The 16,103-nt window shown below is 42.7% G+C and overlaps 1 protein-coding gene across 3 annotated transcripts in view; it reads right to left on the bottom strand.

The window, feature by feature from the left end:
- Window positions 1–16,103, bottom strand: part of adarb1b (adenosine deaminase RNA specific B1b) — a 181,409-nt gene that overhangs the window by 12,168 nt on the left and 153,138 nt on the right. For all 3 annotated transcript variants that reach the window (XM_037789130.1, XM_037789129.1, XM_037789128.1), the window contains 5 exons: window positions 10,294–11,219; window positions 7,475–7,589; window positions 6,020–6,188; window positions 5,687–5,832; window positions 3,537–3,705 (listed from right to left, as the gene is read on the bottom strand). In XM_037789130.1, coding sequence (XP_037645058.1) covers window positions 3,537–3,705; window positions 5,687–5,832; window positions 6,020–6,188; window positions 7,475–7,589; window positions 10,294–11,219 — 1,525 coding nt within the window. The remainder of the gene's footprint in view (window positions 1–3,536; window positions 3,706–5,686; window positions 5,833–6,019; window positions 6,189–7,474; window positions 7,590–10,293; window positions 11,220–16,103) is intronic.

Raw genomic sequence — 16,103 nt, 5'->3', positions numbered from 1 at the left:
CATAGAAGTGGTGTACATCATCTGAAAGCTGGAACCTGAAGATTAATTTGAGATGCAGCTCAGCACTGTGTGTCAAGTTTTTCTAGTCATTAATCGGAAAATGAGCGAATGAATTAAAATCAACTGTGAAAGTGTTTAAGAGCGTAGAACATGATGATATAAGTTTGTGATGGTTATCCCCATGCTGACTTATGTCTTAGATTGTTGCAGCAATTTTTGGGTTGAAACCATTTGTTACCCAAATTTGGTGCTAAATTTAACCACTTGAGAATTGATAAAAAATGATCAATAATCTCTCAAAAATACCACATTAAGACAACAAGACCTTGAGGAACATCATAGAAGAAGCCATGACGTGATTTGGGATCAAAAACTTTTGACATTTGGATATTTCTGCAAGAATTGTATTTTTCGGTGATTGGATGGCGAGCACTTCCGCCCTGAAAACTGCTCAGAATTATTATCAATCTAGCTAGGGAAGAGGCTGTGATTATCCTAGAGGTCACCACAGTTCATTTTATAAAGTGAGCTCAAGTTTAAAAAAAAAAAATGTCTCCTATGGGGACTAACATCATCACACATGAATGTTTATATTATGTTTATTTTTGTTTATAGCTTATTTTGTATATTGTATATTCTTAGAATTTCAATTTTTTTTTAATTCTTATTTTATTCTAACGTTTTTATCTATTCTTTTGTTATTATACTGTTTGACTTGCACTAACATAACCAAAGCAAATTCCTAGTGTAAATCTCTTACACCTGGCAATAAACACAATTCTGATTCTGATTCTGAATACAGTTGGGCTCATTGGATCCACAAGAGTCTCAGCTTTACAGTGATACTCAATTTATGTATTTCCAAGACTGTTTAGGGACCCTAGTAACCAGAAATATTCAAATACACAATTTTAGTATAGGCAAAAATATTATCATAAAGTGGGCATGTCTGTAAAGGGGAGACTCGTGGATACCCATAGAACCCATTAATTTCATTCATCTCGAGGTTAGAGGGGTGGTACCGATGGATTCTGTAGGTTTTCTAGTTTCCTATGATACCAGTATCTTCACTCTAACTTAAAAACTGAGCCTACAACAATCTATACTAGACAGAATAGCCCCCCCCCCCCCCGTGGGCCGTCGGAGTGTTAAGGGGTCTGTAAAGGGTTAATTTTCTGATATCAAATCCAAACTTAAGTCAACTTAAAAAAAACAAACATGTTTTTCCTTGTTATCTAGTAAAGCTTGGTAAGAACCCCCACATGACTACAGGAAATGTACGGCCTCCAACCTATTTTGCCCTCTACTGACTTGGATCGCTCCACTTTGGACAACCACACAAAATCTGAATCACTAGCAGCAGCAGCAGCAGCAGCAGCAGCAGCAGCAGCAGCGCTGACACGCCGAGAAGGGCAACAGGCTCCTCGCACAGCGCAAACAGCATCCTCTACTCAGTCGACATCTCCCTCATCAAATAGACTCTCGGCATTCAATCACTCCGTGCGTTCAGGCAAGGTATTAGGATCCTGGACGGATGAGGAGGAGGAGGAGGAGGAGGAGGAGAAAAAGGGCCTCGAGAGAAGAGTTATGGAGAAGTTTTATCGTTCATCACAAGGGAGGCACAGTGTTGCCTTGAACATGGACAGAGACTAAAGACGCTATGATCTGCCTGCAAAAATGCCCCCAGGGACGGAGGATCCATCAATTCAGCCGTCCCTGACACTCCCCGGAGAAAATGATAGACTTGAAATGACAAAGCGAGGATATAATGCTATTCATCACAGTAAATAAAGTAAAGAGTAAATAAAACACATACACAGAGTATCATGAAGCCTAAATATGCTTGAAGTATAAAGTTACAACATGAAAATGAAACGTATTTACTAGTAGTGTATTAAGCATCGTGTACACAGAGCTTTGACATTTTGGGAAATCTCTCTTATTTGAATTCTTGCCAAGAGTTGCAGATTTGTGTTAATGTGTTAATTAATGAGCTTTAGCCTCTTAAAAATCCTACAATATCATATGAAACGAGAAAACAGGAGGAATCCGTTGGTACCAACTACATTACTGTACGTCATGCTAGCTTGTTGCAAAATAATGCTGCAAAGTGATGGTAAACTTTGGCGACGAAAAAGTGCCATTTTCTAAGGGGTCCCTTGATCTCTGACCTCCAGATATGTGAATGTAAATGGGTTCTATGGGTACCCACGAGTCTCCCCTTTACAGACATGCTCACTTTATGATAATCACATGCAGTTTTTCCGAATGCAGTATAAATGTGTTATTTTCGCCTGTACTAAAATGGTTTGTTTGAATATTTCTGCATACTGGGGTCCCTAAACAGTCTTGAATTACATAAATTGGGTATGACTGTAAAGCTGAGACTCTTGTGGATCCAATGAGCCCAACTGTATTCATGTGTGATGATGTTAGTCCCCATAGTAGCCATTTCATTGAGACCATCTTTTGAAACTTGACCTCACTGTATAAAATGACCTGTGGTGACCTCTAGGATAATCATAGCCTCATGAAACTTTACAGCCACAAACTAGAGACCTAGAGCATTCAGAGGATGAATGGATCAAACTAGAGACCCAGAGCATTCAGAGGATGGATGGATCAAACTAGAGACCTAGAGCATTCAGAGGATGGATGGCTTTCCTAGCTAGATTGACAATAAGGGGGTTTCTGAGCATTTTACACAACAGAAGTGCTCGCCATCCAATCGCTGAAAAATGCCAATTCTTGCAGAAATCTCCAAATGTCAAAAAGTTTTTGATACCAAATCACAGCATGGCTTTTTCTATGGTGTTCCTCAAGGCCTTGGTGTCTTAATGTGGTATTTTGGAGGGATTATTGATAATTTCTATCAATTCTCGAATGGTAAACCTTTTTTTAAAAATTAGCACCAAATCTGTGTAACAAATAGTATCAACCTATAAATTGCTTATGAGACATAATAGAGCATGGGAATGGTCATCACAAACTTATATCCTCAAGTTCTACGCTCTTATACACTTCCACAATATATTTTAATTAATTATGATTAATGACTAGAACAACTTGAAACACAGTACTAAACTGCATCTCAAATTAATCTTCAGGTTCCCAGCTTTCAGATGATGTACACCACTTCTATGTGACATCTACTGTTGACCTACTATCTCCCCCTGAGCATCCTCGGTCCCTCTAAAAAAAAGGGAGGTGGAATGGTTAGAGGGGCTGATGAGCCATGCTAGCTATTTCATCCTGTTTCCAGTCTTTACACAAAGCTAAGCTAACTGGCCGCTGGCTGTAGCTTCACATTTAGCATACAGACGCGAGCGTGGCATCAATCTTCTCGTCTAACTCTCCGCAAGAAAGTGAATAAACATAATTTTGAAAAGTTAAATGTATTCCTTTAATATTTGTCTGTGAAATAAGAGACAGAGAACAACAAATGTGGTCGCCAGTTACGACTGGATATCAACTGGAACTGTCTGCAGCTGCACTTTGTAAGGTTTATAACTGAACTAAGTTTGGGGGTAAATTACCTTGCGATCTTGTCACTGCAGGACATGGTGAGTAGCCTCTCCCCCTGCAGCACCCCGTCCCAGGTCTGGATGGTGTTGCTGGACCTCACAGGGATGGTGCCCTCCCCTGACTCAATTTTGGTCCTCAACTGGCCCCGTGCTTTCCGGTTGGGATGTCTGTCTCCTTGGTCTGAGTTAGACAGCACGGAAGAGAGTATTTAAAAAAAAAAAAAGAGAGCTACAAATGTAAAACTGTAGAAGAAACCACAGACTAGCTGGGAAATCAATGAGCAAGAATCTCCTCAACATACGAAAAGAAAAAAAAGTGCTCCAAGAAAAGACGGATGGAAAAATGTCTCCCACAAAAGCATGACCTATTATTTATTATTATGTTATCAATGTTTTCTGCTGTTCCACCAGCAGGCGCCATCTATTCACTGACTAATTGAATGTGGCTGTTTTCTATTCAGTCTGCCATGTGCAACGGAAAACACTTTGACAAGAGTAAGAGGGAGGTTAATCAGACCGGCAGTGTGGGTGGGCCGGGCGGGGGGGGGAGAGACTGATAGAGACAGACAGCGAATGACAAAAAGCTCTAATTACTACAGCCTTGTTTAAATGTGCCTGTAATGCGTATTTGGAGTCAAATTCTAATTAAATGAAACCGAGCATAAGAGGAAAAACCTACAAATTTAATTAAATAAAATACACTGTTGCTGAATTCTGAATTAAGACCAAATTAAAAACACGTCGACTGAGCTGAGGAGGAGAGACGAGGCCGGTGCGGGGCAGCGAGCGGATGCTCTGGGATCGTTCTGTAGTAGGGACGTTAATAATTAACCGTTTAACCGACATTGAGAATTTTTACCGATTAATGCTATTGGTTAAAGCAGAGGTCAGCAACCTGCGGCTCCGGAGCCACATGCGGCTCTTCAGCCCCTCTCCAGTGGCTCCCTGTGGATTTATAAAAATGGAAATGAATAACTGTTTTATCGTTTAGATTTTTATTTTTATTTATCATTTTTGTAGGTCTATGGTACGACGGTACGACGGAGTATTAGGGCCACATTTAGGGAAAAAAATAAATCTGAGATTTCGAGAATAAAGTCATAATATTACAAGAATAAAGTCGTAATATTACAAGAATAAAGTCGTAATTTTAAGGGCTATTTTCTTTTTTTCTCGTAAAGTTATGCCTTTTTTCTCGTAATATTACGACTTTATTCTGGAAATCTCAGATTTTTTCCCTCAATGTGGCCCTAATACTCCGTAGTACATTATCTCTTTGGCCCTCACTGCATTAGACTTATATACTATATACTTAGACTATAAACTGTGTTACCTTCATCACAATGCTCAAATGTTTTGTTGCTCCAGACAGATTTTTTCTTTTTTTTTTGTGCCTAAACTGGCTCTTTGATAGTAAAGGTTGCTGACCCCTTGGTTAAACGGTTAAAATAAAAATAAAAAAATAGCTAAAAAGCTGAGCAAAACTCAGAGGAGCGGCTTGTTACTTAAAGGAGAATAGCTGGTCCACCTTAACAGCCCACTTTAAGAGAGTCTGAGTCGGTGTCTCAGGATACAGGAGCTTGGCTCGGGTCTGAGGAGTTGTAGCATTTAATCACCAACAAATAAACTGTACACACACTGCGCTGCTACGTTCACAGCTACAACTCCACCAACAACCCCACACTCACCGCCGCCACACACACGCGTCCCGGCAGACAATCGTTACGCCGCGCTGACAGACCGTATGTGTGTGACTACGACGAGCACGAAGCCACCGGCAACGCTACAGCTGTGAACGCAGCACAAACACACTCGGACACTCACTATCGTACGCCGGGCAGACACACAGCTGACAACCTCGCAGCTTAACTAAATGGTGCGATGGAGACTTACTGGGACAATACACGCAGCGTCGTGGCTGCTACAGTAACTCTCCCAGACGGGTGAACTGGGGACTCAGTTGTCTGTTGTGTTCAGACACTGCAGCTGGGGATAAATGATGGATTTAACTTGTCCGTGCATTGTCTTTGCGTTGCAGCTGAGCGGCTTGTTTGGCACTAAAAATAGCACCCTAATGTTGTCTGTTAATGGTTAATAATCCGTTAACGAGGGTCGGTTATTGATTAGAAAAAAAATTCAAAATTAGCATCCCTGCTCTGTACCTTCAACTCCGGCCTCGTGTGGAGAGAAGATCCTGGCGTCCCCGCAGGGCGAGGTGCTGATGTAGAGGTGGAACTGAACGTGTTCCTTTAACCTGTAGCCCCCCTTCTCACACTGCTCGAATACCGACTTCTGGTGGTCCTCCTTGCTGTGGTTGTGACGAAGATTTAATAGGCAGGTTTAATGCGGGGCTAACAAACTGCATCACAGCTCATTTAACTGGACTTCAAATGGATGGAATTAGATACAGCAAGTCTAAATACATGTAATTCGATTATCAACACAAGTAACCTCCCGACACTACAGATTGAACAAATTTGACACCGTTCACTGACCTGAGGAATAACTCCAGCTGAGTGTAGAGGTACCTGATGAGCGAGCGCCGGGCGATTATCTCAGCGTGGCAGTCGTTGAGTGCCAGGCCGCGGTCGCTCATGTACTCACCGTTGATGCATTTGGTTCCCGTGGACACACAAATTACCTGTGCTTCCTTCACGTCTGACCCTGTTGGGGGTAGAGGGAGCAAAGACGTATTAGTCAACAGACACACGCTCTTAGAGTACATGCTGTACATATACCACTGGTCCAAATTGTGTTTTAATGACCTCGATAGCACAGAGGAACCTTGCACTGACGACCTTGCAGCTGGATTCTCAGGAGATCATGCGGCATCACATGTCACATGAAAATCCATCTCGTCAGGCTTCAATTAATGCATTTGTGTCCAGCTCGCCAGACAACGGACCAATCAGAGTCCTGTGAGGAGCTACCACAGCTACGGACGTGGCTTAGGTGTGTGACGCTTCGTCCACACTGGGAACGTCAGGAGCGCGTGGCGGCTGCGTCACGTGATTCATGCGTCCACACCAGCTGCGTTTCTGCTGCTGCTCTCAGCCCTTTCTTTCAACATAGAGTTTGACTTTCATAATGGCCAGTTCATTTCATTATAAATGTCATTTATACTTATTTTGGACAGAGAAAGGTTAAGAAACGTGTGTTTTTTTTAAATTTGTAAGTAATAGTAATAATCCACCATTAAAACCCCGTACTATATTCATTCATGGAGCTCTGCAAGTCACTGCATGTTCCACAGCACTGTCCTGCACATATTTCAGAATAAAAGCCTCGTGTTAACAAATGAAGGAATTCTGTCCACAGAAAAAATGCTTTGTGGCTTTTATTTTGAAATGAAAGCAGGAAGTGTTGATTTAAAAATAAGTATTTACTTTTTTTTCATCTCTGTAACTTTTTCTACAGATAAAGACATGTAAACTGTAGTAATATAGCTGATATGATGTTAATATACAGTCAAAAGATCACTTTCACTGTCGGTTGTTGCTGTGAACCGCGTGGCTCGTGTCAAAAATAGGCGAGACCTTGAATCTCTAGAAGAGACGCAGCTGACATGACAGATTTGCATCTAGCCGGGTCTCCGTAAAATCGGGTGTTTAAGCTGTTCTGAAGCCAAACGGGTGTTTGAGTGCGGCCATTTTCTCTTCTTTTTTGATGTGGCTGCTCTAACCTGTTAACATGGACGCCAAAATAAAAAACAACAGGTAACGCAGTCGCCACACGCCCAAATGTTGTTTCCTATCCTCCCTTTAATAGGCCACTCACTTTCTAAGGAAACATCATCAGACTGAGCAAATTTCTCCTGAACTGTGAATATTGTCAACTTTTTCTTTATGAGCCTTGCGACCTGAATGTTCCTTTGGGTAAAAACTTGCGAATTGACTGTGCCATGTTCTGTAAGCACCAAAGCACCAACCATCTCTTCCCCCCGAATCTACCTGTTGTCATGACGACTCCTGCTAGGACTTTCCGTCGTGCATGGGGGGAGGTGAAGTTTTCTGTCAGCTCACTGAACTTATCCACCACCAGGCGAGAGACTGCATCAGCCAGAACCTGGAATCACACACACACACACACACACACACACACACGCACACACGCACAGACACAACAAGAAGACACACACACACACAGCCACACAAACGTGAGCTTGTGTCAGATATGTCAGTTTACAAAGCGCGTCTGATGTTATCTTCCCCTAGAGCACCATGTACCTGTCACAGTGTTTGCATTCAGCTCCAAACAAGCGTCAGAGCGTTGAAACGGCAACAAGTAAAAACTGGGTTGACCCCCTGAGGTATGCCGATCCCTCTTTCAAGCAACGCCGTTTGAGTCTTGCATGACAGTTCTAATTAACCATCTCCCTTCTGACAGAGAAGCAAAAAACAAACAAGTAAACCTGATCCACGAACGTGAACAAAGTGTTCGGCGACAAGGTTTAAAACTCCAGTCTAAAACTCGAGTGAACTTTACACATCTTTTGTTCTTGGGACAGCCACCTCCTCTTGCTCTGGCTCTATATCCAGATCGCTAATGTGATGGAAAATGACGACAACTCAAGAGGAGAGATGACGGCTGGATGACCACAAATTAAAGAGATTAGTCCAATATTACTTCCCTGATACTTCGGAGTCACCCACTCGTAGCCGGATCATTTGACTTTCGAATGCCAAGGTCGTCTATGGCATAGGAGGGACTGTTAATCTCGAAGGGGTACAAAAAAAATGGAAGCACCAATTAGGGCTGGGCAATATATCAATATTATATTGATATCGTGATATGAGACTAGATCATATTAGATTTTGGATATCGTAATATCGCATAAGTGTTGTCTTTTCCTGGTTTTAAAGACTGCTTTACAGTTAAGTGATGTAATTTTTATGAATATACCAGACTGTTCTAATATTTATCATAACCAACTTAGTCATTATATCCACATTACTGATGATTATTTATCAAGGGTACACCCTGGACAGGTCGCCAGACTATCACAGGTCTAAGACATAAAGAAAGAAAACCATTGATGCTCGCATATGGGCAATTTAGAGTCAACAATGAACCTAACCTGCATGTCTTTGGACTGTGGGGGGAAACCTGAGAACCCGGAGAAATCCCACGCTAACACGGGGAGAACATGTAAACTCCACACAGAAGAGCCCCAAGTCGGGTGCAGCCCTCACTGTGTAAATATTTCTAAATATTTTGTAAAAGCAACAATGGTCATCCCTACAATATTGATATTGAGGTATTTGGTCAAAAACATTGTGGTATTTGGTTTTCTCCATATCGCCCAGCCCTAGCAGCGATCACTCGGACACAAAACACATACTATGTCCAAAACATGTTTCCTTTCAGGAGTGAGCAAAAGAACACTATTTTCCCTCCTTACGTGCCTAAATAAGTTCTTGATGACTTTTATGGTTTGAGCTTCAACAAAACCAGCTCGTACTATAAAATACTAAACTAAAGTTAACATGTTTTTTTGCAACAGCAGTGGACTCCAACCATTTGTCCCCATTAGTTCTTTGCCAGATGGAAACAGGCTGCAGGAATTAAATACCAAGCGACAGAGAATTAATAGAGCAATTAGTGGGGGCGCTATCGTTAAAATGGGGTTCTTGTCGAATAAATCAGTTGACAAGTAGAGAGAGTGAGTAAAGAGAAAAAAAAAGGACTGTTGACTGTGTGTTGTGCTGATTAGCTTTGCTGACTGTGTTATCTCTCTCTACACACTGGCGCGGCTCTGACTGTCACCTCTACAGTGGCATCAAAAGCAACCACCTTACCCTTAGTCCCTGCACATCTGATGTGAATGGGGTTTTAATGATAACCTACTAGAACAGACTAGGTTAAACAACAATGCTTTCTTGTTTAGTTTGGCCACATCTTTTGTCAAATCTCTCAGGAGTAACTGATCAAATTATACTATGATGATATAATCTAAATCAGCCTTTCATTTTGGAATACACTCATTAGGAAGAGGGTTGTAATTAGGGAATGCACCGATACCACTTATTTTCAGACCGAGTACAAGTACTTACATTTGGGTACTCGCCGATATCGAGTACCGATACAAGTACTTCTCTGTGTCAAAAGACCCTGGTTAACAGCCAGCTGGAGGGTGTGAGCGACACACGGCAGGCTCGGGGCGAAGGTGGCCCGCGGCCGCAGCTTTACGGCGTTCCCCGTCCGGATCTCGCCACATTGTGGACAAAGGGCTCGCTGCGCCCTCTCTCCCCGCCAAGGAGGGCCCCCTGCTCCCGGTGCGACTGTCGAACGGGGCGGACTGTCCTCAGTGCGTCCGAACCGCGTCGTGCCGCCAGATCGGGGGTCGGCCCACGTAAAAGGCCCCAGGGGTCTGCGGTGATGTCGACAACCCTCCCGACCCGTCTTGAAACACGGACCAAGGAGTCTAACACATGCGCGATTCAGAGGGTGCAAGCAAAACCCCGTGGCGCAATGAAAGTGAGGGCTGGTGCGCGCCTGCTGAGGTGAGATCCCGGCACAGCGGGGTTGGGCGCACCACCGTAAAGATGTATCGGTGCCGTTGTATCGGAGCCGTTTTGCGAGTACGAGTACATGAGCACAGTATTGGATCCGATACCCGATACTGGTATCGTTATCGGTGCATCCCTAAAAAGAAAGCATGGGGCTGATGCCTTGTGTGGTTGAAATACATTAAATGCTTGAGTTTCTGTTATTATCTGATGAGATTCTCTACAAGTATGGTAATCTATATAGAAAAGAGACATCTTACCTGGGGTAGGTGAAGCTGCAATCCCTCTCTTGGTATGGGTTGCCGGGACGGTGTCTGGTCTAGCTGCATGTTGAAGAGAGCTGAGAGGGCGGCCTGTGCTGCCCGGGCTTTAGCCAGCTTCTTGTTGCGCCCTGAGCCTTCGAACGTCTGTGCATCCACCGTTACTGACATCACAAAATTCTTGGCATGACTCTCCCCGCTCTCTGAGACAAAGTCATATTTGAGGCCTGGTCTGAGCTCATTGAGGATCATGACTGGGTTTTTCCCACTGGAGGGCGAGCTGAACGTCGATGGAGGGGGTAATGGGGCCTGGGCAAGGTTGCTGCCAGGTGGCGTGGGCAGCGGGTACTCCCCTAGTGAGTTTAAGGAGCTGCTACCATTGGAGCCTAGATAGAAGGATTCTTCAGGTGCTGCTGGTGTCTCAAATCCATTGAAGAGCATGTCTGGAAAGTCAGCTTGGTCAGATGTAAAGTCCGTGTTCACCGTCAGCGTTCGACCCATGGCCAGGTGTGCCTCGGAGGCGTTTGGGAACTGGACAAAGGAACGCAGTGCTTTCTCCGCTGCATTTAGTTTTGCCTTCTTCTTAGTCGGGCCCATGCCCTCGAACATCTGTCCATTGACCTCAACAGTCATGACAAAAACTGGTGCATGGACCGGTCCCGTCTGAGACAGCAGTTTGTACTGCAGGCCCGGTTTGATTTCATTCAACTGCATCAGAGCATTCTTGGGCAGGACCGGCCCCGGCGTTTTCTTGCGCTTCTTGGCTCGGAACTTGGAGTGCGTGTGTCCATTGTTCCCCTCTTCCAAGGGGCGCTTTCGACTGCCCAGGCCGCTTCCATTGGGGAGCTGTTCAGCCACTCCCATCCCGTCTTTGCAGGACACGTTGTCCAGGTTTCGGTTTTCCTTAACATCTGTGCTGCTCGAACCTGCGGTGCCCAGAAAGAGTAACTTACAACGCCTTCGTTGCAGGATCTTGTAAATGCAAAATTTATAGATTCCTTTATCACTCTTTGGAACTGAACCAATGATTTGTGTTCCTTTTATCAAAGCAAGAGAAGCTGTTTTTTTTATTTGATTGAACATATTAACCTATAGTCTATTCAAAATACGACAATTAGTAGAACACATCAGTACATTTACTGTTGTTAAAGATATGCCGAGTTCTTAGATATGGCATTCAAAACAGTGTAGGGATTTGTTTTTTGACTATATTTTGGTCAGATATATTAGGTATTTCATTTTGAAATGAACCTCTTAAAGTTGTAGTTATGAAGGCTTTATATTCTGGTAGTCAGGGGTAAAGTGGGAGAGATATATTTTCAAGTAAAACAACTACTGTACACTTCTTGGGTCGCACAGTGTTATGGGTCTCAAACATAAAAATGCACACATATTAGCACTCAACATAGACGCACACACGGAGCTGTTCCTCATCCACTCCATCAATTTGTAATCGCTCGAGTGCCTACAGAGAAATTAGGTACATTTTAAAATGTTCAGTTTGAAACTGCGGGTCCTGAAATATACTCTACTGGGGAACACATATCACTGAATCCAGTTAGCAAAGTGGATGGAATATTGGCAAAAATTTTCATTTATAACATCCTTCAGCAAAGGCTTGATAGGTTACTCCTTGCGGTACTCAGGAGAAAGAGAGGCCGCAGTGTGCATGAGTGGGATTGTAGGTTTGGGTTTGAGGGAGTGCAGGGGGGAGGAGTGCAGGGGGGAGGAGCTGAGGACCAGGCAAACAGGAGGATACATCAAAGAGGCGGAAGGAGGAGAAGACTCCACCTACTGCAGGATCCTAAAGTCTTGATTGGTGACACGGTGGGAGGTTAAAAAAGCTGTTTACCCATTTTTACATAAGATTTGGAAAAGAATGACTGTTGTATTTAAAAATGAGGAAAATCTGAATTCCAAATCTGCTTCTAATGAGGTGCCATTCATAAGACCCTGCGCCTCTGAGATCCCCCCGTGGAGCTTGTCAGAGAACACAGTGTTTTAGGTTGCAAAATGTACCGACATGCCGTTACCATCTGCATACTACAATTGACATGTCTAAAGGCAACAGGAAAGACACTTATTCCTAAGATCAAGAACACAAACTGCATATCCTTCAAATTTATGAGCAATATCCGCACTGAAAACATGCAATGTTTTTCGGTGTGCACGTGCATTCTGCAAACTGGAATTTCTTGCAAATAAGAGTTGTTGCAAATAAAACAAAGGGGGAAGGAGGGACAGCGTGACTGTGCACACAATAGTAGCCGAGAAGAACTATCACCTATCGAAATGGTGACGGGTGAAATTTGTGTGTCGGACGGGGGGACACAATCTCAGCCAACGACCTTTAACACCACAGACGCTGCAGCATTAGTTGAGTAATTCAAGCTGTGGTGGAAGATTGTACAAGTTGAAAGAGGACTTTCTAAATGAATTGTTTAAAATAGGGCTGTCAAAGTTAACGTGATAACGCCACTAATATCTTTAACACAACTTGCAATATTCCGGAGGTTGCAGCGGGCTCAGTTTTAAAGCTAGAGTGAAGATAATGGTATCATATGAAACTAGAACTAACCTAAGGAATCCATCGGTACCAACCATGTCATAAGAGCTTGTCGGGAAACTACGCTCCAAACTTGTGCAAAATTTTAGCGAGGAAAAACTGGCATGGCCATTTTCAAAGGGGTCCCTTGACCTTTGACCTCCAGATATGTGAATGTAAATGGGTTCTATGGGTACCCACGAGTCTCCCCTTTACAGACATGCCCACTTTATGATAATCACATGCAGTTTGGGGGCAAGTCATAGTCAAGTCAGCACCCTGACACACTGACACACTGACACACTGACAGCTGTTGGGCTGCAGTTTGCCATGTTATGATTTGAGCATATTGTTTTATGCTAAATGTAGTACCTGTGAGGGTTTCTGGACAATATCTGTCATTATTTTGTGTTGTTTATCGATTTCCAATAATAAATATATACATACATTTACATGAAGCAAGCATACAGTATCTGCCCAGTCCCATGTTGAGTATGAAGAGTATTAAATACTTCACACATCTCCCTTTAAGGTACATTTTGAACAGGTCAGACGAAACTGTGCGATTAATTTACAATTAATCACAATTAAATATTTCAATCAATTGACAGCCCTAGTTTAAAAATATACAGCATGTAACACTGTTACTCATTGTGCTTCTCTGCAAAGGATAGAATGCATAGCACTCCCAGCTACTGCAGATTATGGGATTTCCATTGAATATGCTTAAATACACATGTTTAGCAAACCTCTCCTTAAACTGTTCTATTTGTGGGGTATAGGGACCAATAAACCAATCAAAAAAATGTAATCACACACTGAAAACTTTAGCATGCTGCACAGACAAATACAGAGAATATAATGGCAGACAGAAAAAAATCTGGAGCTCCATTTCTCTGTTACAAACTCTTTCTAATTGATTAATTTTAAATTGTAATAATGTTTTTTGCAGGATGATGGATATATAGTAATGCTCCAGAGCCTAAGACTAGATCAGAGGACAAAAGCCATAGAGCAACAGCCGTGACACCATGCATTGAATTATGGCAAACACATGCAGTTGTGGTCATCATCATCATGCCAGCGTCTGTGTAATCAGCATCCATTAGTTATGCAAAGACAAAACATCCCATATGGTTGGATCTGTCAGAGCTTCAATTCCCTGTGAGGGTTGGAAGAACCAAACGATGCAGAAAACATTTTTTTTTTTTTTATCACAACTTCATTTTAAGTGTAACTTGTTTGTTGGGCTTTTGATTTGGAAATGATTCATGTGATTAAAGGATTCCAAGAACTGCAGAGGTTGTCACGTAAAAGTTTGAGATTCCTTCATGTTTTCCTCCGGGTGTTCCCTCGGTATTAAAGAAACAGGCGTGTGTGTGAGCGTGGACTGTGTTTCATCTTCAAATATATATTTTGACTGGCAGTAAAAAAAAAATGTAAGAAAGAAGCTCCAGAGGCTTCGAAAAGACAACAAAGACCATTTTGTAACTCGGCTTATTTGACTTAACGCATAACAACAGGAACTGTTCGTTTGTATTGCGGGCGAGGGGCACTGCCAGGATGACAGCTCCCTTTGAATGGCGAGTTCAGAACCGCTGAGGTGGGGGAGGGATTGGGGAAACACGTTCAATCGTGTCATTCCGTGCCTTCTGAGGCTCCGTTACCGAGTTCAAACCAGAAATGTCTAATTAAAGTTCAATAAGCTGGAGTGGAGAGAGAGAACTGGAGGTAGAGGGAATCTGTAATGTGACCTGAAGCCTCTCAGATGTTATGATTAGTTCTTCCCTAAAAAGTTTCCGTAAAAATCGTCTGCGTGTGTTTTTGTGTGCATGCGCTGCTCTGTGTCTCGGTTCAAGTAAGGACAAATGATGGCTGTCATCATGATCAGAGAGGGGCAACTAAATGAGGATTTAATTAGCAACACAAGAGCTATAATTTAGGGCTGTCAAAGTTAACACAATAATACTGTCAAATTCATTTTAATGCCACATTAATGCTAAGAAGGTTGAATAACGCTCCAAACTTGCGCCGAATTTTAGCGTTGAAAAACTGTCATGGCCATTTTCAAAAGGGTCCCTTAACCTCTGACCTCCAGATCAGTGAATGTAAATGGGTTCTATGGGTACCCACGAGTCTCCCCTTTACAGACATGCCCACTTTATGATAATCACATGCAGTTTGGGGCAAGTCATAGTCAAGTCAGCACACTGACACGCTGACAGCTGTTGTTGCCTGTTGGGCTGCAGTTTGCCATGTTATGATTTGAGCATATTGTTTTATGCTAAATGCAGTACCTGTGAGGGTTTCTGGACAATATCTGTCATTGTTTTGTGTTGTTGATTGATTTGCAATAATAAATATATACATACATTTGCATAAAGCAGCATATTTGTCCACTCCCATGTTGATAAGAGGATTAAATACTTCACACATCTCCCTTTAAGGTACATTTTGAATGGATAAAAAAATGTGCGATTAATCGCAATTAACTATTTTAATCGACTGACAGCCCTAATATAAACAGTATTTTTATACCCCGCAAAGGGCCAGCACTACAACTCAAAAAGTCTATCACTGAGTAACTGAGAGATGAAGTTACACGATTGGTCGGCTGACGGTTGGAGTTTCCTCATTGGCTGCTGCTTTTTCAAAATGAAAAGGCGATGAACAGTCCTTTATGCAAATGAGCCCGTCCAGCGCGACGCGTCCGGCTCACGAAACTTGGAAAAAACTGTCAAATTAGGCAAATTATTTCTAAAATGAAATGAGATTAAACAGTCGCACAGCCTGTTTCTCGCTTAAAATGCTTTCCGAAGTAGATTTTGGTGGATCGTTTAGACGGAATAACAGAAAGTTTACAAGCAGGCCGCCATGTTGTTTCCTGTTTGAAACGGCGAGTAGAAAACCAGGGACCAATCAAGTGCATTCCACGATCGAGTATGTCACCTGTTCAAACAGCCAGTTGAGTGGAGCAGCGCGTCCCCCTAGTGTCCTGGCTGGACCTGGTGGACATGCAGCGCTGCATTTAACATTATAGACGTGACCACTGACTATTTGTGTAACAATTTAGCCACAAATTCACAGACTGACTGTACACGGTCCAGACATATACTCAGTTTTGACCGAGTCTTGTTCTGTTATTTAGACACAAATTTAGGAAACATAGTTGTATGTACAGGGTAGATTTGTATTTAGTTAAATTTCTTGTATTGCATGTTACTTTCTTCTATAAAATGTGGGCTCGGTACGATGATAGTATTTG

This window comes from Sebastes umbrosus, chromosome 13 (genome assembly GCF_015220745.1).
Source record: "Sebastes umbrosus isolate fSebUmb1 chromosome 13, fSebUmb1.pri, whole genome shotgun sequence".
Classification (NCBI taxonomy): Eukaryota; Metazoa; Chordata; class Actinopteri; order Perciformes; family Sebastidae; genus Sebastes; species Sebastes umbrosus.
Note: the sequence above shows the minus strand (reverse complement) of the source record. Positions and strands in the feature narration are given on the sequence as shown.